The 23,311-nt window shown below is 42.3% G+C and overlaps 1 protein-coding gene across 1 annotated transcript in view; it reads left to right on the top strand.

Annotated features, from left to right (window-relative positions):
* LOC117549759 (conserved oligomeric Golgi complex subunit 5-like) overlaps positions 1-23,311 on the top strand; it is a 76,943-nt gene that overhangs the window by 5,326 nt on the left and 48,306 nt on the right. The window contains 2 exon segments of the mRNA XM_034221827.1: positions 13,702-13,756; positions 14,588-14,657. Of these exon segments, the coding sequence (XP_034077718.1) occupies positions 13,702-13,756; positions 14,588-14,657 (125 nt within the window).

Genomic DNA, 23,311 nt, shown 5'->3' with positions numbered 1-23,311 from the left:
AAGGCCCCCAGCCATTTTTGAACTTCCTGGAGGAGCCTTTCAGTGTGTAACAGATCTTTTCAAGCTGTAAATTATAACAAATGTCTCTTATCCACATACTGTAGGAAGCTGGTATTGATTTCCATCTTGTTGGTATTTGGCGTCTTGCTAGTAATGTTGCAAAGTCTATAAGGTCCGCTTAGAGCTAGGCAAAGGCAGGTTCCAGACACCGATTACTGCAGTAATGGCATTAGGTCCTAGGCCCAGTTATTAGGGATGCTCTGATCGTTATCGGCTGCTGATCGTTGGTGGCCACCGATCTTTATCGGCCGATAATCACCCTCGGCCGATCGATCGGTGCTCTCTATAAAGGCCAATCAGGAGAGCCGATCACATGACGTAAAATACATGACACTTTTCTCTGTGCGGCAAAACAAGCTCGCCAAAATGGCTTCACCGGTCTGGCAGTATTTGAAGGTGTCCGAAAAAGACAGTAAAATAGCGGAATGCAACGTGTGTGAAGCAGAAATCCTGCAGCTCCACCCGCTGTGACGGACCGGTGAGCGGAGCAACACACACTAAGAGTTAGACCTAACACACTTAGCTATTTTATCTACCTCTGGAACAAGCTAAACCAGTTATAAATATATTTATTCTTCACTGTCAAAGTCCAGTAGTTGTGCAGAGACGTACATGACCAAAACATATGCACATGGTTTGCAGGTGTTTGATGACATTTTTCACAAGAAGGACAGTGTTTCCCACAGAATTTGATTCTATTTGTGGGCACACCGCACCCCCCGGCAAGAAAAGCCAAAGGCCCCTTAACCAATTCGGGTTATCAAATAAGATAATATATGCAGGGGTGCACATAACTTTTTTGCCCTGGTTCTCAAAGGAGCACCTGGAGATGTTGCTTGGTGCGCATCCTTAAAATGAAATAAACTGTAACTTTTGAGGGGTAGGCTACTTGACTTTATGAACGGGGGGGGTGGAGGTGTGCTAGTGAGCACGCAGCAGGGTTACTGTGCGGAGCGCGTAAAGCAGACCCTTCACGCGATAGCGGGGATCGCAGATGCCGTCGTGCTCGTGGACGGATTAAAACAATTAAACCTAAATAGCTCGCTAATTATATACCCTGCTATTTTACCAGTTCTTATGCAACTCGCAAATCTCTCTATGTTGGTGCGCAAATGCGCCTTTTTTCAAATTATCCGGTGCTCTTTTTTGGCGGAGGGTGCGCATGCGCACCAGTTATGTGCAGCACTGAATATATGCGAGTTCATGGCTACTGTAGACAACGTTGCTGTTGCTCTGTGTTGCGTTGTTAATGAGTGAAACACACCAGTTGAGGATCTGTGGGGTTTATTCTCCCAACAATATAATTTACAATTTAGGCATTTAGCAGACGCCTTATTCCAAGGCGACTTACAATGATTACAGGGACATTCTCCCTGGAGTAACCGAGGGCTAAGTGCCTTACTCAAGGGCACACTAGTAGTGGTGTTCCAGGCAGGATTTGAACTCGCAACCTTCCGATCATCAGCCCACCTCACTATCCATTAGACCACCAAACAAATAATAAAAAATAAAATAAAAAATAATAATATTTTTTTTATGAGATCCATTTGTGGCGGACGATATTTAATTGTGGCGGCCCGCCACAATTAAATCAATGTATGGGAAACACTGAAGGATCTATATTGTCATACACTTTGAACAACCTGACTTGAGTCCAATGAGTGCGGTGAACAAGCTTACACTGAATCAAACCATGTCTGCCGCAGACAGATGAGGTGGGCACACGCCTAAGAATATCGCCCCAAAGATCCTCTGAGATCTCCTGCCCCAAATCCTCCTCCCAACGAGCTTTCACAGAGTTTAGAGAGGTTGAAGATGGGGTTTGGATTTCATTGTAAAAGTACGAGATCATTCCTTTCGCAGGGACCTGAGTGAGAGAAGCATCAGATTCTAGAGGCATGTCGCCAGGCAGGTTGGGAAACTGGGCATATCTATTTCGAGCAAAACTCAGAATTTGCAGGTATCTAAAAAAAACAATTCCGAGAGCTGTTGAGAAGATGCAAACCTGTTATCAATATGTACATCTTTAAATTGTTTAATACCAAGGTTTGACCATATAGTAAATGCACAATCTGATATGGAGGTGGAAAACCATGATTTGCAGCTAGTGGAGCTGAGGTAGAGAAAGCTTGCAGACCGAAGTGACGTTTGAACTGATTCCAAATCCTTAAGGAGGTTTTAACAACTATATTTTTAGCATAGAGCAGGGGTGGGGAACCTTTTTCGTCTCAAGGGCCATTTCAATTTTTCCAACATCCTCAGAGGGCCGTACAAATGATTGACCTCTGCTTAAAAAAACTAAAATCACAGCCCATTCATTTGGCCTTTTCTTTCATGCTGTGCAAAGAAAAAGCAACCTCTTAATCCAGATATCTTACCATGATGATGCATGCACGTGCACGGTTGTGGCATGACCACCCAAACAGAAATATATGGACACAAGATGTGTGCAAATGTATTTAGTTTCCTATCCATGTGAACATGATTTAAGTGGGGACCTAACCTAGGGGGGTGTTCTCCCCCAGGAAGATTTTTTTTTAAATGTTGAAGTTAAAAGCATCAATCTGGTGCACTTTGAGAGCAACATTAGATCTATGGAAACGTCTCTCAACATCCATATGAAACAGAACTGTAAGCAGATTTACTTTTTCTTTATGGATATTTTACAAATCACTCTCCTTTCAAACTGTATCCTTGTTTATTAATAACAACTTGTTTTTACTGTCATATAGTATTTTATACCTGTTTACTTTATTCTCTTATTTTTTTATAACTATAATGATCAAGATGTGCCTTTACCTCACTGGTTGTAGAACAAGCTTCTTATATTCGTTAGCATAGCTAGCTAACCAGATGCTAATAACAACAAAGTTATTGACTGTATGACAGATGAACAGATCGCCACTGGGCTTTCAACTAAAGACACAGACACGCAAAAACTGCGGCATGTGTACGGCTCCTTATGGGTACTGCAATTTGTGGAAGTGCCGGAGCGGCGTTCTGCTGCTCTCGGTCAGCACTACACCCCTGTCAGACGAGACATATACCACGTGATGACACGTTAGGCTCGTGATGTGTTCAAGGACCCTGACCTTGGCCAGGAAAAACAGGCACTCGCTTGTTTAATTTTTTTGCGGTCTAGATTTCTTTAATTTTTTTCTTTTTTGCATATGTTTATAAATTACCTCGAGGGCCGTAGCAAAAGGTCTCGTGGGCCGTATACGGCCCGGGGGCCGGAGGTTCCCCACCCCTGGCATAGAGGGAAACCGGGCTGTTGATGGGGGAGTGTACAAGCGATGTCAGTGACCCAGGCTTAGAGCAAAAAGACTCCATAGCCAGCCAAGCGGGGTGAGGATGAAAGGTTTCAGCTCTAAGCCAATACTGTAAGATTCTAAGGTTGGAAGCAAATAGTAAAACCTAAAGTTTGGTAAGGCCATTCCTCCAAGAGGCTTGGGCCTTTGTAGAAAGTCTTTACGTAGTCTAGGGTTTTTTGTTCCAAATAAACTCAAAAATTAAGCTATCCGTTTTTCAAAAAAATGCTTAAGGAAGAAAAGTAGGTATACACTGAAAGAGAGTATTCATTTTCACCGAGTTGATCCTCGCGGCCAAATGTAATGGGAGCAGTGACCAGCGTTCAAATTCTTGTTGCATACGTTCTAAACAGGGTGTACAATTGGCCTTAAAGAGACTTTTACATTTGCTAGTAACTTGGATTCCAAGACATGTAACACTTTGCAGATATACTTTAACCTGTTAAGCAACATCTTGCAAGAAACAGCGTCTGAGGGCTTCTTAACATTTAACAAACTAAGAATGTGTCATACCCACTAAACGGGAAGAAACTCAGCTACCTGACGATATGAACCATTTGTACCAAACACAACTCTAACGCCAAGCGTCTGAATTAGCACTAAGCGAAAGAGTGCTAACGCACTTGGCACATAACTCACGGTAGAAATATTGTGTACTTCATCAGATCTGCACAAACATATCACATGAAAGCTGAGATTCCACAGATTCCAATGGTATAAGTATCATCACTGTGCGGCCAAAACTCAGGGCGGCGAAGGCAAGCAAAGACAACACACAACTTCACTTTACGTGGCCAAAACGGCAAACACGTCTTACCTTTGCTGTTTTCTGATCAAAAGTTGTGTTCAAGGGCATTACAACGCATATAAACGCTGCTGAAGGTCAATCCAATGGCTCTGTGTCACTTTGAAATGATTACTGATAATCCATCATAACATTTATGGCAATCAGAGTAGTTTTCATAGCTGCTATGAGAGTGTATGAGAGCTTCCGGTTTTGGGCATGCTGGCTGCGCATCACTCTAATTCACCAATGGGTAATGTTCAGATGGATTTAGGAACTTCCCCTCGATGCTATTGGCTCTAACGGTTAAAAAGAGACGTCAATCATCAAAATCGACCAATGGGTTCCAGGGATATGGAAAATCCACCCAAATGACCCCAGAGGTGGTTTTTTTTCCTAAATCTCTCTAAAAAGGTCAAATGTCACTTGTTTTGCATCAATCTTGATACAAGGTACTTATTATATGTTATAGTTTGGATTCCTAAAGCTTTTAGTCTACTATCCCATCATTCAAGGGTGGTTTTCACTATAAGTAATGGTTTATTTTTGGATGGAAACTATAATTTACATTATTTTTACTATAGTCGATCTGAATTTTGTTTAAAATAAAAAACATCTATATTGATTCTGACTTTTCTACATCCAACTCACAGGTCTATCATTACTTTGAGAACAAAGATTATTAATGTAACCCTTTTTAGAAGGGAAGATATGGTCATTTGTTCTGGGAATGTCCTTTTCGAGCCTGAAACCTGGAAAACAGGCTCAGGGGTTAACGGGTTAAAAGGGAAGTTATGTAACGGAGATGTCCGTGCGGTTGTGTGAGAAAAAATTCACTTTTTGCAAGATTACGTTTATATTTAACCGAATGAGTCCAGCATGGCAAGTGACAAGTTAGAGAGATACAAAAGAAGGTCGTCCGCGAAGTGCAATGGCAAGGGGCTCAATAGCAAGGGCGAAAAGCAGAGGGCTCAAAGGGCAACCCTGTCTGGTGGACCTAAGAAGAGGGAAATATTCTGATTGAGTGTTATTAGTTCTCCCGGAGGCCTGAGGCGAGGAGTAAAGCAGTTTAAGCCAGGTCGTAACATTTTTGCCAAAGCTACATTTGTCTAAAGAGTAGGGGTGTAACGGTTCACAAACATTTCGGTTCGGTACGTACCTCGGTTTTTTGGTCACGGTTCGGTTCGGTACGTTTTCGGTACAGCAGAATTTTTTTTCACAAAACAAAACATATATATATATTTTGTTTTTATTATTATTAAACTGTGAATAATGTATTCACTCAAATAAATACAAAATATAATAAAATAAACATTAAGGTGCAGCATTTCGATGAACTGAAATAATCTGTATTTGAACTTTACTGTAGGCTACTAGTACTCACAAAACATAAACTATTAGTTTTGGGTTTTTAATTATTATTAAACTGTGAATATTCACTCAAATAAATACAAAATATAATAAAATAAACATTAAGGTGCAGCTTTTCGATTAACTGAAATCATCTGTATTTGAACTGTACTGTACTAGTTCCTAAGCAGCCAGCTTGACATTATGACTTGCTTGTCATTGTATTTTCATGTTTTTTTAAAGAAAAATTAACTTGTCCACATTGCTTGCCGAAAGGGCAGATCTGCTGGCACTAACAATGTCTCCTGCTGTGGAGAACACCCTCTCGCTAGGGACAGAGGTAGCAGATACAGCCAGGTAGCGCTTTGCTAACATGGCAACATAAGGATGTTTGGCGTCTGTAATAGCTTTGGCTCGGTCTGAACTCTCTGCGAGTGGTGGAGGCTTACATGCTAGTGGGAGTTGGGTTTGCACTTCAGTCTTTTTTCTTTTGGTACCGGTGATATTCACGTTCGGGTGATGCCTTTTCAAGAGTGTGCAAGTTTGATGTATTGCCAGCCGCGTAACCAATTTTAGTTGAACAATGCCGACAAACAGCTTTGGTTCGGTCCACCTGTCTTTGTCCGTCATCCTTGTACGTAACTGCGAAACCAAAATGTTCCCAAACCGGAGACTTCAATGATGCTGGAGGATTTTCGAGCTCAACTTTATCTGCGTTCGCAATTTTCGACAGTTCCTCAAATTACTGACTACATTTGAACGCATCCCTCTGACCAGCTCTCATAGTATGCCTCTCATCCAATGAAATGACTTGCTCGCTCTATGACGCGTTGAACCCAATGTGAGCAAATTACTCTGAATGCTGCGACGCAGCACCTGAGATTACTTCCAAAAAGTTGTTCACGTTCTCAATTTTTTACGTTTAACGTTATATTCGTTCGGTACACTTCGGTACACACCTGTACCGAACCGAAGGGCCCGTACCGAATAATGTCGGTACGGGTACGTGTACCGTTACACCCCTACTAAAGAGTAAAAGAGAGAGCCCCACTCCACACGATTAAAAGCTTTCTCTGCATCCAAGGATATTAATGCTTCTGGAGCAGTACAAGAAGATGGGTTATAAATTGTATGAAATAACCGTCTTAAATTAAAAAAGGAATGTCTATTTTTAATGAAACCCGTTTGATCAGGGGAGATAACAGAGGGAAGTGTAGACTCAAGGCGCAAAGCTAAGAGTTTGGCCAGTAGTTTGAAGTCAGCATTCAGCAAGCTTATAGGACAAAACGAGGAACAGGACAAAGGGTCCTGATTCTTTTTCAAAATAAGGGAAAGTGAGGCCTTCGTGAGAGTCTGGGTTAATTTAAGAGATTCAAATGAGTCATTAAACATGTAAATTAAAATAGGGGCTAATTTGAGTAAAAATGCCTGATAGAATTCAACAGTGTAGCCGCCTGGTCCTGGACTCTTTCACTGCCGTGCAATACATGGTAAACATCCCCACTGGCATAAGGGGAACAACTTTGTCTCAAACGTAATGTGATTAATTTGCGTTCATTTTTTTTAATGAATTTATTAAGATTTTTCACCGTTTTTTTTCATTTCATTTCATTTCAAACCTTTATTTACCCAGGTGTATCCCATTGAGATCATTGATCTCTTTTTCAAGGGAGACCTGCTCAAGTAGGTTCCACATGAAACCTAAACAGAACAACAAAAAGGACATCTTACAGCATCTTTACAGGGATTACAATTTACAATAACTATCCACATGAGCAGGTTAAATGTTCGTTCACTGTGGAGGCATGCAGGAAGTTTTTCTTCAAGAAGTAAAGGTAACTCGGAGTGAGCAATTGGTATACACATTTTGATTCTGGGAGAAGCCTTTAAAGGGCGGCAAATGTGCACGCCCAAATGAGGTAATCAGAAGAAATGGAACCCGATAAATAACATGTATAAACCATGTATTTAACATATATTGCATCATTTTATGCATTTTTCAGAAAAAGTGGTAGTTTGGTAAACAGTGACATCAACGACATGTCTGGTCTGTAAAATGCCAGAAAAGTGAAAGAATGGGAGATAAATATCCCAACGTCTCCACATTTTATTATATTTCTAATGTGTTTCTGGTCCTCTTTCAGTTGAGACAGTGTAGATGAAGGATGTGTCAGGATGTAGAACTCCTGTGTGAACATTGGATAAAGCCAGGTTCATATTCTTGTTTCATGTTGTTGACATATTCGAGTCAAAGGTTTGCACAGAGCGAAATATCTTTGTGTTGCGCCACAAATCAGAAAATACTGCATTAAAAAAAAAAGTCATTTCCTGCATTTTTCTACTGATATAAATAATGTACAGGCTTTCAGATTACTGTAGTTCACTAAACAGAGACATTAACGACATGTTTGGTGTTGAAAATGTCAGAAAAAGTGAAAGAATGGGAGATAAATATCCCAACGTCTCCACATTTTATTATATTTCTAATGTGTTTCTGGACCTCTTTCAGTTGAGACAGTGTAGATGAAGGATGTGTCAGGATGTAGAACTCTTGTGTGAACATTGGATAAAGCCAGGTTCATATTCTTGTTTCATGTTGACATATTCGAGTCAAAGGTTTGCACAGAGCGAAATATCTTTGTGTTGTGCCATAAATCAGAAAATACTGCATTTAAAAAAAGTCATTTCCTGCATTTTTCTATTGATAAATTGTGATATAAATAATGTACAGGCTTTCAGATTGCTGTAGTTCACTAAACAAAGACATTAACGACATGTTTGGTGTTGAAAAAGTGAAAGAATGGGAGATAAATATCTCAAAATGGTATCATATTTTGTGTGTGTTTGTGGTCCTCTTTCAGTTGAGACACTGTAGGTGAAGGATGCTTCAGGAAAAGACCAAACACTGGATGTCTTTCAGTCGCCAACATGTGTTTTCGAGACACTGATACTAACGGGGAAATCCTGCAGGACTCAAATGCCTCGTCTCTGTTCCCTCACTCATTTGGGAGTGATTACCCATCAGCCCCGGGGGTGCAGAGGAAAGGCAGCGTTACCCCCGGTCTGCACGTTGTTTCTCTTTCAGAAACACAGAGGACTGTTTGTATGATGCGATCACAGACACGCTGCAAACGGTGTCCGCCAAAAGTCGAGTCCAGTGTCTATGTAGTGTCGTTTTTATTTGTTATAGTTTGGGAAGATTGAAAATCGGTAGGGAAAGCCAGCTGAGTCGGTAGCGGTAGAAACATGTCAAAAGCGGTAGACTACCGCCCGAATCGGTAGGGTTGGCAGGTATGTAACGGATCTGATACAGACTGATACAGATTTGAAAATAGTCTGATGTCAGTGATGAGGAGCTCCGCCTATATGGCCAACTCTCCACCAATCAGGGGAACGAGAGGTTGCCGTGGCATGGTAACAGCATGGTAACATGACGCTCGTAACTCGGCCCCCTCCTTTGCAGGGGGGGCGTGGTCAGCTGCAGCGCATGCAAAGACAGGGTGGAGGAGAGCGAAATGAGGCATGGCTAAAATGCATGATCTGTTTGGTATTTTGAAAAAGAAAACGTATATTTAAATATACCTTGTATAGGTAAGTTATCAGCCTTAATCAATGCAGGTCCCAGATATCTACTGAGATCTTTAAAATGTTTGTGGCAATGTTAATGAAACCACAGAGGGATTTGAACGGTCTGCCAGTATCTTACATTATGTAACTGATTGCTTGTCTACTTTTAACACATTTAACCCTCCTCTTGCGTTAGGTCATACCCCCCCTTCCCATGCTATTTTCGGTCAAAATTGACCGGTGTGTTTTGCACATATCTCTGGAACCCCAATCACTCAAAATTCAATGCAAGTGTATATGTTCAGAGGCCTAGTGTGGAGGATAACATATGGTATTGAGGTAATTGGATGAAAAACACAATATTTATGATTAAAATAAAGGTCATTCGGTCACTTTTGACCCGAAATGCAAGAGAAGGGTTAATAAGACCATAGCAACATATCATTTTGGTGTTAAGTAAAGTGCAATGCAATTTCATGAATTATAATTACTTACCGTATGCTGCAGCTCCAGTGTAGATCTCTTAATGCATGAATATACATTACACTTATTTAGCACCAACAATGAAATGCTATGATAAAGCATGCTTTGCTATTATAGCTGCCTCAATTTTTTTCACTTTTTCTTGATCATTTATATTACTGCATGGACCTTTATTGCATATTGAGAATCCTTACTACTGTTTATTGGTAAGATGTGTATAGACAGTAATAATGCCTTATAAGCCCCATCAGCCAACCTCCAGGTTAAAACGAGAACATCATTAAGACACCTGCTGCAGTAGAGGACTGTAATAAAACTCTGCCTTTCATTTATTGCAGTTCTTGGGTTTTACCACCAGAGAAGGCCAGCACATTAAAGGGGACCTATTATGCAAAATCCACTTCCTCACGTCTCTTCTACATCAACATGTGTCCCCTCTTCTTCATGTCTCTTCTACATCAACATGTGTCCCCTCTTCTTCATGTCTCTTCTACATCAACATGTGTCCCCTCTTCTCCATGTCTCTTCTACATCAACATGTGTCCCCTCTTCTTCATGTCTCTTCTACATCAACATGTGTCCCCTCTTCTTCATGTCTCTTCTACATCAACATGTGTCCCCTCTTCTTCATGTCTCTTCTACATCAACATGTGTCCCCTCTTCTTCATGTCTCTTCTACATCAACATGTGTCCCCTCTTCTTCATGTCTCTTCTACATCAACATGTGTCTCCTCTTCTCCATGTCTCTTCTACATCAACATGTGTCCCCTCTTCTTCATGTCTCTTCTACATCAACATGTGTCCCCTTTTCTTCATGTCTCTTCTACATCAACATGTGCCCCCTCTTCTTCATGTCTCTTCTACATCAACATGTGTCCCCTCTTCTTCATGTCTCTTCTACATCACCATGTGTCCCCTCTTCTTCATGTCTCTTCTACATCAACATGTGTCCCCTCTTCTTCATGTCTCCTCTACATCAACATGTGTCCCCTCTTCTTCATGTCTCTTCTACATCAACATGTGTCCCCTCTTCTCCATGTCTCTTCTACATCAACATGTGTCCCCTCTTCTTCATGTCTCTTCTACATCAACATGTGTCCCCTCTTCTTCATGTCTCTTCTACATTAACATGTGTCCCCTCTTCTTCATGTCTCTTCTACATCAACATGTGTCCCCTCTTCTTCATGTCTCTTCTACATCAACATGTGTCCCCTCTTCTCCATGTCTCTTCTACATCAACATGTGTCCCCTCTTCTCCATGTCTCTTCTACATCAACATGTGTTCCCTCTTCTTCATGTCTCTTCTACATCAACATGTGTCCCCTCTTCTTCATGTCTCTTCTACATCAACATGTGTCCCCTCTTCTTCATGTCTCTTCTACATCAACATGTGTCCCCTCTTCTTCATGTCTCTTCTACATCAACATGTGTCCCCTCTTCTTCATGTCTCTTCTACATCAACATGTGTCTCCTCTTCTCCATGTCTCTTCTACATCAACATGTGTCCCCTCTTCTTCATGTCTCTTCTACATCAACATGTGTCCCCTCTTCTTCATGTCTCTTCTACATCAACATGTGTCCCCTCTTCTTCATGTCTCTTCTACATCAACATGTGTCCCCTCTTCTTCATGTCTCTTCTACATCAACATGTGTCCCCTTTTCTTCATGTCTCTTCTACATCAACATGTGCCCCCTCTTCTTCATGTCTCTTCTACATCAACATGTGTCCCCTCTTCTTCATGTCTCTTCTACATCACCATGTGTCCCCTCTTCTTCATGTCTCTTCTACATCAACATGTGTCCCCTCTTCTTCATGTCTCCTCTACATCAACATGTGTCCCCTCTTCTTCATGTCTCTTCTACATCAACATGTGTCCCCTCTTCTTCATGTCTCTTCTACATCAACATGTGTCCCCTCTTCTTCATGTCTCTTCTACATCAACATGTGTCCCCTCTTCTTCATGTCTCTTCTACATCAACATGTGTCCCCTCTTCTTCATGTCTCTTCTACATCAACATGTGTCCCCTCTTCTTCATGTCTCTTCTACATCAACATGTGTCCCCTCTTCTCCATGTCTCTTCTACATCAACATGTGTCCCCTCTTCTCCATGTCTCTTCTACATCAACATGTGTTCCCTCTTCTTCATGTCTCTTCTACATCAACATGTGTCCCCTCTTCTTCATGTCTCTTCTACATCAACATGTGTCCCCTCTTCTTCATGTCTCTTCTACATCAACATGTGTCCCCTCTTCTTCATGTCTCTTCTACATCAACATGTGTCCCCTCTTCTTCATGTCTATTCTACATCAACATGTGTCCCCTCTTCTTCATGTCTCTTCTACATCAACATGTGTCCCCTCTTCTTCATGTCTCTTCTACATCAACATGTGTCCCCTCTTCTCCATGTCTCTTCTACATCAACATGTGTCCCCTCTTCTTCATGTCTCTTCTACATCAACATGTGTCCCCTCTTCTCCATGTCTCTTCTACATCAACATGTGTCCCCTCTTCTTCATGTCTCTTCTTCATCAATATGTGTCCCCTCTTCTTCATGTCTCTTCTACATCAACATGTGTCCCCTCTTCTTCATGTCTCTTCTTCATCAATATGTGTCCCCTCTTCTTCATGTCTCTTCTACATCAACATGTGTCCCCTCTTCTTCATGTCTCTTCTACATCAACATGTGTCCCCTCTTCTTCATGTTTCTTCTACATCAACATGTGTCCCCTCTTCTTCGTGTCTCTTCTACATCAACATGTGTCCCCTCTTCTTCATGTCTCTTCTACATCAACATGTGTCCCCTCTTCTTCATGTCTCTTCTACATCAACATGTGTCCCCTCTTCTTCATGTCTCTTCTACATCAACATGTGTCCCCTCTTCTTCATGTCTCTTCTACATCAACATGTGTCCCCTCTTCTTCATGTCTCTTCTACATCAACATGTGTCCCCTCTTCTCCATGTCTCTTCTACATCACCATGTGTCCTCTCTTCTTCATGTCTCTTCTACATCAACATGTGTCCCCTCTTCTTCATGTCTCTTCTACATCAACATGTGTCCCCTCTTCTTCATGTCTCTTCTACATCAACATGTGTCCCCTCTTCTTCATGTCTCTTCTACATCAACATGTGTCCCCTCTTCTCCATGTCTCTTCTACATCAACATGTGTCCCCTCTTCTTCATGTCTCTTCTACATCAACATGTGTCCCCTCTTCTTCATGTCTCTTCTACATCAACATGTGTCCCCTCTTCTTCACGTCTCTTCTACATCAACATGTGTCCCCTCTTCTTCATGTTTCTTCTACATCAACATGTGTCCCCTCTTCTTCATGTCTCTTCTACATCAACATGTGTCCCCTCTTCTTCATGTCTCTTCTACATCAACATGTGTCCCCTCTTCTTCATGTCTCTTCTACATCAACATGTGTCCCCTTTTCTCCATGTCTCTTCTACATCAACATGTGTCCCCTTTTCTCCATGTCTCTTCTACATCAACATGTGTCCCCTCTTCTCCATGTCTCTTCTATATCAACATGTGTCCCCTCTTCTCCATGTCTCTTCTACATCAACATGTGTCCCCTCTTCTCCATGTCTCTTCTACATCAACATGTGTCCCCTCTTCTTCATGTCTCTTCTACATCAACATGTGTCCCCTCTGTGGAAAGAGACTCTGAAAGTTTCAGGAACAAAGATTCTCTCTCTTTTTGATCCATTTCTATAAAAACCTGTCTGAAAATGAGCTGATCAGATTTTGGCCACTTTATGATGTCATAGCGATGTTTTGTCTTGTGTAACCATTAGCCAATCAGCAACCAAGGTAACCCCCCCCCTTATCACCTGAATGTCCTCCTAGAGCTCCATTGAGTTCTTTGTAACCAAATGTCTCTCAGAGGGGCGTGGGGAGGGGCTCCTTATTTTCATCTAAAGTAACAGACAGAGAATCAGCACTTTGGAAACAGGGCTGAAACAGAGGGGATTATGGGTAATGCTACAATGATCTGTTTGGTGTTTGGCGCCAAACACTTCAGAGACATGTTTTGTGTATATCTGAGACCTATCATGTCTTGATGAAAAACAGTATAATAGGGGACCTCTTCAAATAAGTGTGAAATTGTACTGTACTGACAGCAAATCTTGTTTTTCAGGGGTCCTTCAGATGATGCAGACCAGGATCAGTGCTCTGCAGGCAGCTGTGGACAGGTAAAGTGTTTCCTGTGGCTCACACTGCTTACAGCCACGGTCTCCATTCTGCACTGGTCTTCTTAACTGGGCATGAAAATGATATAATTATAGATTTGTGTTGACTTATCGGCAGTATATAACAAACGCTTTCTCTATTATCTCTTGGCGTAACAAAATCCAGTGAAGAAACTAAGGCCTTTGATGTCTAATTTAAGTTTGAACCTAAATGGGTCATAGGTTCTGCTCTTCTAAGATGTCAATAAAGAATCACAATGCACACAGTAAAGCAAACAAAAAAACAACAGTGATTAAATATGTTGGATTACGTTTTAACTTTGTAATTGTGATAGAAATCAATTACAATATCAGCACCACCTCTTCCATTGTTGCCTGTCCCCCTAACTTAACTCACTAAACAGCTCTTGTACAACCACTCAAAAGCTAGCCTCCACCAACATCTTTAAAAGATGTTTGAGCAAAAATGGTGTTACAGAGAATGCCCATCTTAAGCCTTGAATTACTCATTGTTAACAGGTGATGCTATTTTTCTAAACTCATTATCTTATTTGTTTAGGTTTGTCTTATTGGGTAATTGTTTTATAAATTCATTTCTAAATGAATAAAATGTTTAATAATTATTCATTTACAAAACAGCTGAAAATAACTTTTGATGCAATCTGAAACAATTGTGGTCAGCTGATAACAAGTCTCAGATGACAGGTTCATAAAGATTATACATATCATTTTTATATATGACTTTTCGAGATACACAAAGCTGCTTCAGGATTTGTGCGGTGATGCTTTTATGAGCAACTCTGGTTCCTAATGAAACGTTGCAAATCTCTTCAGGATAAGGACGAAGATTGTTGACCCGTACAACAAGATTGTGGCCAGGATCACCCAGCTGGCCAGACTGCAGGTAACTCCCACACACACTGCATGGTGATGCTGTTATATTTGCTGTTCAGTGGCTGTGTTTGAATCTGGCCCTGTGTCCACATAGCGCCTTCTCTTGAAAGATGCCAGCAGAGCGTCAGGGAGCTCTTCCTCTCAGCCTTTCATCAACAAACGCTACCAGCGATTTTTCATTGTTTCAGTGTCAACAATATCCTGCCTGTGTATTGCTCTGTACTGTACCTTTGTTTGACTTATCATGAGCACCAAACACTTTGAACGAGTGAGCTTCATCTCATGGCAATAAAAGTACAACACTCACCGGCAGCAACATCCAGGGTCTGCCGGCTGATCTGCTCAAACAAGTGAGCGTTTCTCTCTTTGTTATGATGGTCTCGGTACGAAAGACACAGCCAATAAGGAGCTTCCCCTCCAATTTGTACACTGACATTACCAGTCACTAGGGTTGCAAAGGGGCGGAACATTTCCGGAAAGTTTCCATGGGAAGTTAAGCTGGGGAATTTTGGAAATATTCGATGCAAAATTAAACAAAAAACATGACATTTCAACAGATTATTTTTAATTTTTCTTTTAATTTTTTTTAAGTAGAACAGAACAAGTTTTCATTTTTTTATTGAACAATTATTTGTTTCATTGAAGAACGAAAACAGGAATGTTGAGTTAAATATTACTCATCCCCCCCAACCCCTCTCATTAAAAAATGAACAAAAATGCACCCCCTATCCAAAAATCCCCACAAAGTCCCATTCTAAACGTTAAATGAAAAGAGCCCTTCTCCCTCCACAAAGTCCCATTCAACATGCAAACTGTCCTTCAAGCAATCCTCTGCATTTTTGCTAAACCCTTTCAGTCAACGGGCTCTTCCTGGGCCTCATCAACATCACACTCTTCCTCTTCAGTGTCACTGTCCAGCCTTGTTGAGGATGGCTCTGTGTCAGGCTCAAAGAGCCTTAGGTTTGCCCGAATGCCAACCAGTTGTTCCACTCTCACATTTGTGAGCGTGTTGTGAACCTTTGTGTGGTCTCAATAGCCATGCAGTAAGCAGTGTGCTATGGCATGGATATTCAAGTGTGCTTGAATGGCATCTGTTTGTTTTAGTCAAGATTATGCTCAAATATACTTTCCCCAACTATATTGAAGTTCCCTATGAAGAGCTAACCTTCAATTTAGAAAATTCCCAGTTTATTCCCATAAATTCCCATGGAAAGTTTCCATCTTTGAAAATTCCCGGAATTTTGCAACCCTACCAGTCACCAGCGCTTAAGTGTTCAGATCAGCTGGTGCACAGAATGAGGTGATATGTGGACACAGGCCCCCAGTCAGTTTCTCTTTTGAGCTGGCTCAAGAAAGTGTGTGGCAGTATTACCAAAGAACCAAGCTTTCCAAAACCCACAGAGAGATCGACTCTGTGTTGGAGAGTGGTTCAGCATTTCTGTTTACATGGAGATGTTTGTTGTGTGCACAGCTCCTTGCTGCTATCCGTGCACAGCAGAGTAACATGTGGGGGCAGGTCTCCCGTTGGTGCAGCTAAGGGAAATCATGATGGATCAAACAGCAGCTGGAGAAAGGTCAGCAGGATTGTGAAGTGTCTCAGCTGAGCTAATGCCTCGGATACTCTGAGATCTCTACATCATGTTTGCTACCTGAGCCTTCAGTATGAGTCCAATGACTCAAACATTAGGTGATCAGTCATCATCAAAGGTCTGTCAGCTCGTAAAACAGCACAATATCTTCCTTTCTACCTCACATAATTAACATGGACAAACTGAAGATAGCTGTACAATAAAAGAAAACAATGGATTTCAGATAATAAAGAATGAACCCATCTCTTTTTTCTTTTTTCTTAATTGGAATGCCACACAAGCAGTGAAATCCCCCAATCACCTAACCTCCCCCATCTCCAATTAGTTCATTTGTTTGAAGTCCAACTGGTCATTCGTTCTGATTGATTTTGATTATCATGCCACTAACGGGTGACTTGAGGTTTGTTAAGGTAACTTTTTATTGTATTTTATTATTACAAATATTTCTTCCCGCTCGTAGCACAAGAATATGCCTCGGGGCCCAGCAATGTGTTACTGCGGCAAGCTGCAACTCCCTGCTGTGTATTAAGATAAGATAATGTAGCACCTGTAGTCCTATCTCACACAAACAGAGACACTAACATCTACCTAGGTCCGAATAGTGGTATGCCTTGAACAACTCTGGGGAGGAGTTAGATTTAGTTGAACAGTTGACAAAAAATAGAGCTCTTAACATACTTCAAAATAAATAAAACTAAACAAATAAAAGAGTCCTTTCCCTTTTAAAGGTGGGGTAGGTAAGTTTCAGAAACCGGCTTGAGAAACACTTTTTGTTATATTCCATGGAATGCTCTTAACATCCCGATAGCAATGAATATCTTAAGTGCTTTGACAAAAAATCCATAACAACATTTCATCTGTGGAACCCGTAAACGGATTGGATTGCCGCCCTGTCTGTCAGCCTTCCATCTCGTGCACGCACAAATGTATCTCGTGCCCTCATTGGGCGTGCATTGCGCGTTCATGTGTGTTGGAGGAGGTGCTCTGTAAGGAAGTCTGAAGGAAGGGGCGGATTCTTTTCGGCTGTGTACTTTCAAATTTTAGTGCACTCGAGCCGGTTTCTGAAACTTACCTACCCCACCTTTAAATAAGATAATTCAAGATCTCTATAGTTCAGTTCTGTGTGTGAACTGCTATTGCTCCTTCTACCTGGGTAGAGCTAATAGTGTACTTGTTCTTATGTGTAATCAGTGCGAGTGAATTCTTGTTTCATCTGTATCGTTACTTTTTTTCAAGTAGTTGTTGTCACCTACCTGTTAGTGATCAACTGCTCAACGGTTCCTAGCCTGCTAGCTACCGGCCGCTATCACCAAACTCATCTGATCCCTGCCATCAGCTGTCCTGGCCATTGGATACCTTCGTCTCTGTACGGCACAGCTACTGTGAGGTATTTCCCGGCCAGTCTCTCAGATATCCCGGTGCGGTCAGCCCTGGTAGCCGGGATTGCTACCTCTACAGCTAGCCACCCTCCAATCACCGGGTGGCTAGATGCTAAATGCTAGCAGCGGACCCGTCTACCGGCTTCATCTCCTCGCCATCTTTCTCCCTCGCACTCCCGCCGTCTCATTGGCAGTTGACTCAACCTCTCCACTCGGCCCGATCACCTGCCATGCTGTGGAGATTCCCGCTGACTCTGTCACTTATCCTCTCAACAACTTCACTGCAACAGGCAAACAACTCCTGTTTCGCATCCTCCCAGTCTGGCATGACACGGACATACTCCCTTGCACAACTACTCACAGCTAAAACCGTTTTCCCACTCCACTATGCCCAACGATAATCTCCGCCATCAGAGATCAAGGACTGCAACAACGACCAAAATACATCCACAGAAGCTCCGGAAGAACGTTTTTTACTCCCGGTCCGGTCATTCCATCCCATCCCTCTGGTCTGCTGCGCGCACTGACACCACCCTGCCACCACCCTGCCACCATGTCCTCATCACAACAACCAACACGTGCGTGCACTCTGCTTGCCTACAACCCCCTTTCCAAAGCACCCCAGCCTGTTAAAACTCAACAACATCTCAAACTTGCTCTATTTAACACCCGGTCTCTGAATAGCAAGGGTCTCATTCTCAATGAATTCATCACAGCCAATAATCTGGACTTTCTCTGCATCACTGAAACTTGGCAAAAATCACAGGAATACTTCTCCCTCAAACAGACTATACCCCCCAGATACAAATGCATGAAGAAACCACGCAACCATGGCCGCGGGTGGTAGGATTTTGCAATTTTTTAATCACATAAAAACGAATGCAATATTCCTCCTCATTTGAATACATTGCTTTTAAACTGTCTGGTCCAAAACCCCTGGTTACTGCAGTAATTTACCGTCCCCCGAATCCAAACACTGCTTTCTCCTCTGACCTGTCTGAATTCCTAACACAACTCTGCTCCATATCTCCATATGTTCTGCTTCTGGGTGATTTCAATATTCATGTTGACTCACCTGACTCCAAAGCCACTACATAATTCCTGGACATCCTCAACTATTTCAACATCACACAGCATTTAGACTTTCCCAACCATAAAAAAGGTCACACACTGGATCAGGTCTGCAAGTCTGGCATTTCCATCAGCAATCTGAACACCTCTGACCACACAATCTCCGACCATCTGGCAATTACCATGGACATCCTCACCCCAACCCCCCTCATCAAGCAGAAGCGCACCATAACTTTCTGGAATCTCAAATCCATAAACCCCTCCTCCCTCTCCTCCCTATTGGCTGACACCATCCCTGACTCGACCCTCATCCAGTACGATTCACCTGCTGACCTGGTCTACACTTACAACAATGCTCTCTCCTCCTGTCTGATTGATTGATTGATTGAAAAGTTTATGAACAGCTTGTATATTGGGTACAGTACAGTACAGCTCAAAACATACAATTGTTAAGGGGATGCAGACCAGAGAAAGACTTTCATCTTGTTTACATCAGGGTCCCCCATTTCCAATTCATCATATCATTTAAGACATATAAGACATATTTGACATACAGATGGCTTATTTACAATTTACATACAGGTGGTTTTTTACATACAGATTGCTTATTTACAATTTTCATTTTAGATTTCGTTCTAATACATCCTAACCGGACATTTAAGACATACCAAGTCTACAGATATACAGTTAGTAACAGAGTCTAAAATGCGAGTATATACATAGATGGGGGTGGAAGCTGTCCATTGAACGACAGGTTGAGATTTGTACCATTACCGGGGCCAGTTTTGCAATGCTCTCCCCCGAAGGTGCTCTTTAAGAGAGGTTTTGAAGGTAAGTATAGTTTTACTTTCCTTTACAGTTGTGGGAAGAGCGTTCTCAATCAACGTGCTCCAATAAAAACCAAATCTGTCTCTTTCACTCACTCCACCCCCTGGTACACTTATCATCTCCGACACCTTCAATCTAAAGGCCTGCCAGCTCGAAAGACTTGCAAATAGAACCGGTCTTACGATACATAAAGATGTCTACAAACCACACCAACAGCAGTACAAAGACGTCCTCAACAGCGCACTCTCCTCCCACTACTCCTCTGTCATACAATCTGGCAGCAACTACCCTAATACACTTTTAAGCAAGCATAAGCAAACTCCTCAAACCTATGGACACCATCTCCAACTCCTTCACTGCCACCAAATGCGACTAATTTTATCTTGGTTTTTTAAGGACAAAATTGAAATACACAGCCAACTGGCCAACGCTTCCAACTCCTCCACCACCCATCCTTTCCTCGAACCTTCCTTCCCTCCTCCTTCGAATCAACTTTTTACATAATTCACTCAAATCACCACTGCTGACCTAGCTTCCCTAGTCACTGACATGACAATTTCAACCCTCATCCTGGACCCCATCCTCTCCACCCTTGTCAAAGCGTGCTTGTCAAAAAACTGCTCTACTCAAGGTCACAAATTACATTCTCCTCTCCATCCTCATCTTTCTTGACCTAACCGCCGCCTTCGACACCATAAACCACTCCATCCTCATCACCCGCATTCAGTCCTTCAATGGCATAACCGGCACTGCCCTCTTCTGGCTTAAATCATATCTCTGGCAGAAAACGATTCATTTCCATCAACAACCTCAAATCCCCTACCGCTTCAGTCACTCACGGCCTCCCCCAGGGCTCTGTAACTGGTCCCCTACTTTTCATCATTTACATCTTCCCAGACAGATCCTCCGTCAACACCAACTCCGGTTCCACTGTTATGCCGACGACCAAAAAAACGCCTTCTTCCACTTAAAGAATATTGCCTGCATCAGACCCTCCCTCTCATCCACCGCTGCTGAAGCTCTGATCCATGCCTTCAATACATCCCGACTAGATTACTGCAACAGCATCCTCTATGGTTCCCCTGCATACATCCTCAATAAACTGCAATGTGTCGCTGCCCGAACTAACTAACTAAAGAGAGTGGCTTTAAGTAAAACGAGAGCAATGCTCCCTTAATATATATATATATATTATACTCATACTCAGTCTGATTGACAGGTGGACACAGCATCACAGAGGCCCTCACCCCCTAGATACACCTCTGTTCATCCTCTTCCTCCTTCTTCTCCAGCTTATCCTCCCCCCTCCTCTAACCACCTATCATTAAACTTACATCCTTCTTGCAGTCAGTTATTTACAGTGGGCTGTCCTTCTCTCAGGGTTTTACACATGCACAACTCAATAAACCTTTTCTTGCTTTCCATCTTTGTTGAACTTGGTCTACCCAAAATGAATAAGTTCTGTATTTCCTCCAGATACATATGTGTGAACTTGGTGTAGTTAAAGAGCAGGAATATCTCCATGGTTAACATTGCTATGCATTGGCATAGCAACCATAAAGTGTAGTATTTGTAGCTCTGCCTGGCTTTGAAAGCAAGCATTATTGACAAACCAGATCGCTCAGTGTCTTCTTAAAATGTACACTATGTTTTTGAGAAGAGGAGAGAACCATTTGACCAAAGTGCTGCTCCCTGATCAAACAAAGCGAATTATTCAATAATAATGAATCTTTCATTCTGATCTGAGCTATATTTACTGCTTATGCCCTGGGCCCAAGAGTTCAAAGCTTTTAATCTCAATCAGATCCGATCAGATTTTGAAATCCCATTTTTTGTGATCCAGGATCAGACAAGTCGGCCACATTTTGTCCCTGGAGTTCAAAGCAATTCAGGATAGGATCAGTCTGATCCAGATTACGATTTTTCAAGATGACTAGATCCTGAATATCAGTGCTTTAATCCTACCGATCGCCATCTAGTGGATATGAAAAATAATACAAGGAAGACAAGAGACCACATTGCAGAGACATAATGTTTAATTATATTTTTAAATACATAAAGGACATCAAATCATAATGAAATTGTAATTAAAAAAAATACTCCCACTAGGGTAACAACAATAAAGCATTCATTGAAAGGCAGCTGGATCATCCAGGCGTGCTTTGAGGAGCTGAATTCTCAGTGAGGTTTCAGTTTGCTGAAGCCGGCACAGCTGTATTTGTTCTTCGGCCAGACGGTTCTGCATCTCTGCCCTCTCCGTTTCACGGCTCAGCAGAGTCTCGTAGGCATCATCCCTCTGTTCTGGTTTTCTGGTGCGCTTGCATTTTCTCTTTAGAGGTGGCTCTTGCAGTGTGTCATCAGGCCTGGCTGAAGGTCCAGCTTCTGGATCCACATGGGTCAGGAGGACCACATATTCAATGGTGTGTGTCACATCAGGTGCATTGACGACCTGAAATGAAAGTTTATCAATATACTTTATACCCCTTAATAAGATGATCACAAGCATGCACCCTGGAAAATTGTAGTACTAGGATGCTATGTAAGACATATAGCCATTGTAGTACTATGAAAATAACAATTATACAAGATAATAATTGTAGTTCTATAGGAACAAGGATAAAATCACACATACCTGCGACTCACCATCCAGTACAACGTTTGGTATTCCATGTAAAGATTGTGACTGCTGACCACCAATGATATCAAGCACCACATCTGTGTATTGTCCCCTTTTATGTGGTTTGTTACCCGTCTGTGGGTTTTTAGCCTGGCTGTGGTCTTTGGTAACTTGCTGCTTCAAATTCTTCCACCTCAACCTCACTTGGTCCACCGTCCTCTTGTGTCCAGATCCTGTGGCATTCACATTGTCTGTAACTTCCATCCATATTCCGCTCTTTACTTTAGTCGCTCCACCCTCTCTGTTAAAGCTACCAACTATGGAGTCATAATTGTTCCTTACACCCAGCAGCAGTGCATGGGTCTCAGCAGATGTAAAATTAGGCCCCTTTTTGTCCATCTTTCCAACTCAATGGTTTGGTCAGGTCAGCAATTACTTGTATAGGTCTGGCCTTGCTATTAATTACATAATTAACCACAGGCCCTAACCAATCTGGACATTCATTCCAGGTGTGTATTTGCAATTAGTTGTTATTCAGAGACTGATGTAGGCCTACTGACTGAAACAACAGTCAGAACACAGTCATGGCAGGGATTGTTCACATATTCCATGCTGGAAGGAGAGGTTACCGCCAAAGGGTCCACACCGAGCGCCCCAAACCTCTCCAACAGTACACAACAGAAGAACTGTACAATCGTTTTCGATTTGGACTTGATGACATCAACTACATTGCTGATCTGTTCAGGCCACAACTGCAGTGCAGAAACCTTGCAGAGTCATGCTCTGACTGTAGAGGAACAGGTCCTCATTGCCCTGCGCTTTTACGCATGTGGAACATTCTATGAGGTCATAGCTGACAGCATGGGAGTCCACAGGACAGTGGGTGAAGTGGTGACAGCTGTGTCTGATGCACTGGCTCGCCTGCTGGATCACTTTGTGACTTTACCCACTGATGGCCAGATTGCCAAAGTGAAGCAGAAGTTTTTTCTTCTGGGAGACATGCCCAACACCATTGGGGTGATCGACTGCACCCATGTACATATTCAAGCACCTCGTCAGAGGGAGTGGGAATATGTCAACAGGAAAGGGAGGCACAGCATCAATGTGCAACTTGTGGGAGATGCTGACCTTGCCATCACCAACTGTGTTGTGAGATGGCCTGGGTCAGTCCACGATGCAC

Source organism: Gymnodraco acuticeps, unplaced genomic scaffold, assembly GCF_902827175.1.
Source record: "Gymnodraco acuticeps unplaced genomic scaffold, fGymAcu1.1, whole genome shotgun sequence".
NCBI lineage: Eukaryota > Metazoa > Chordata > Actinopteri > Perciformes > Bathydraconidae > Gymnodraco > Gymnodraco acuticeps.
The sequence above is the reverse complement of the archived record's forward strand: the minus strand, read 5'-3'. Positions and strand labels throughout refer to the sequence as shown.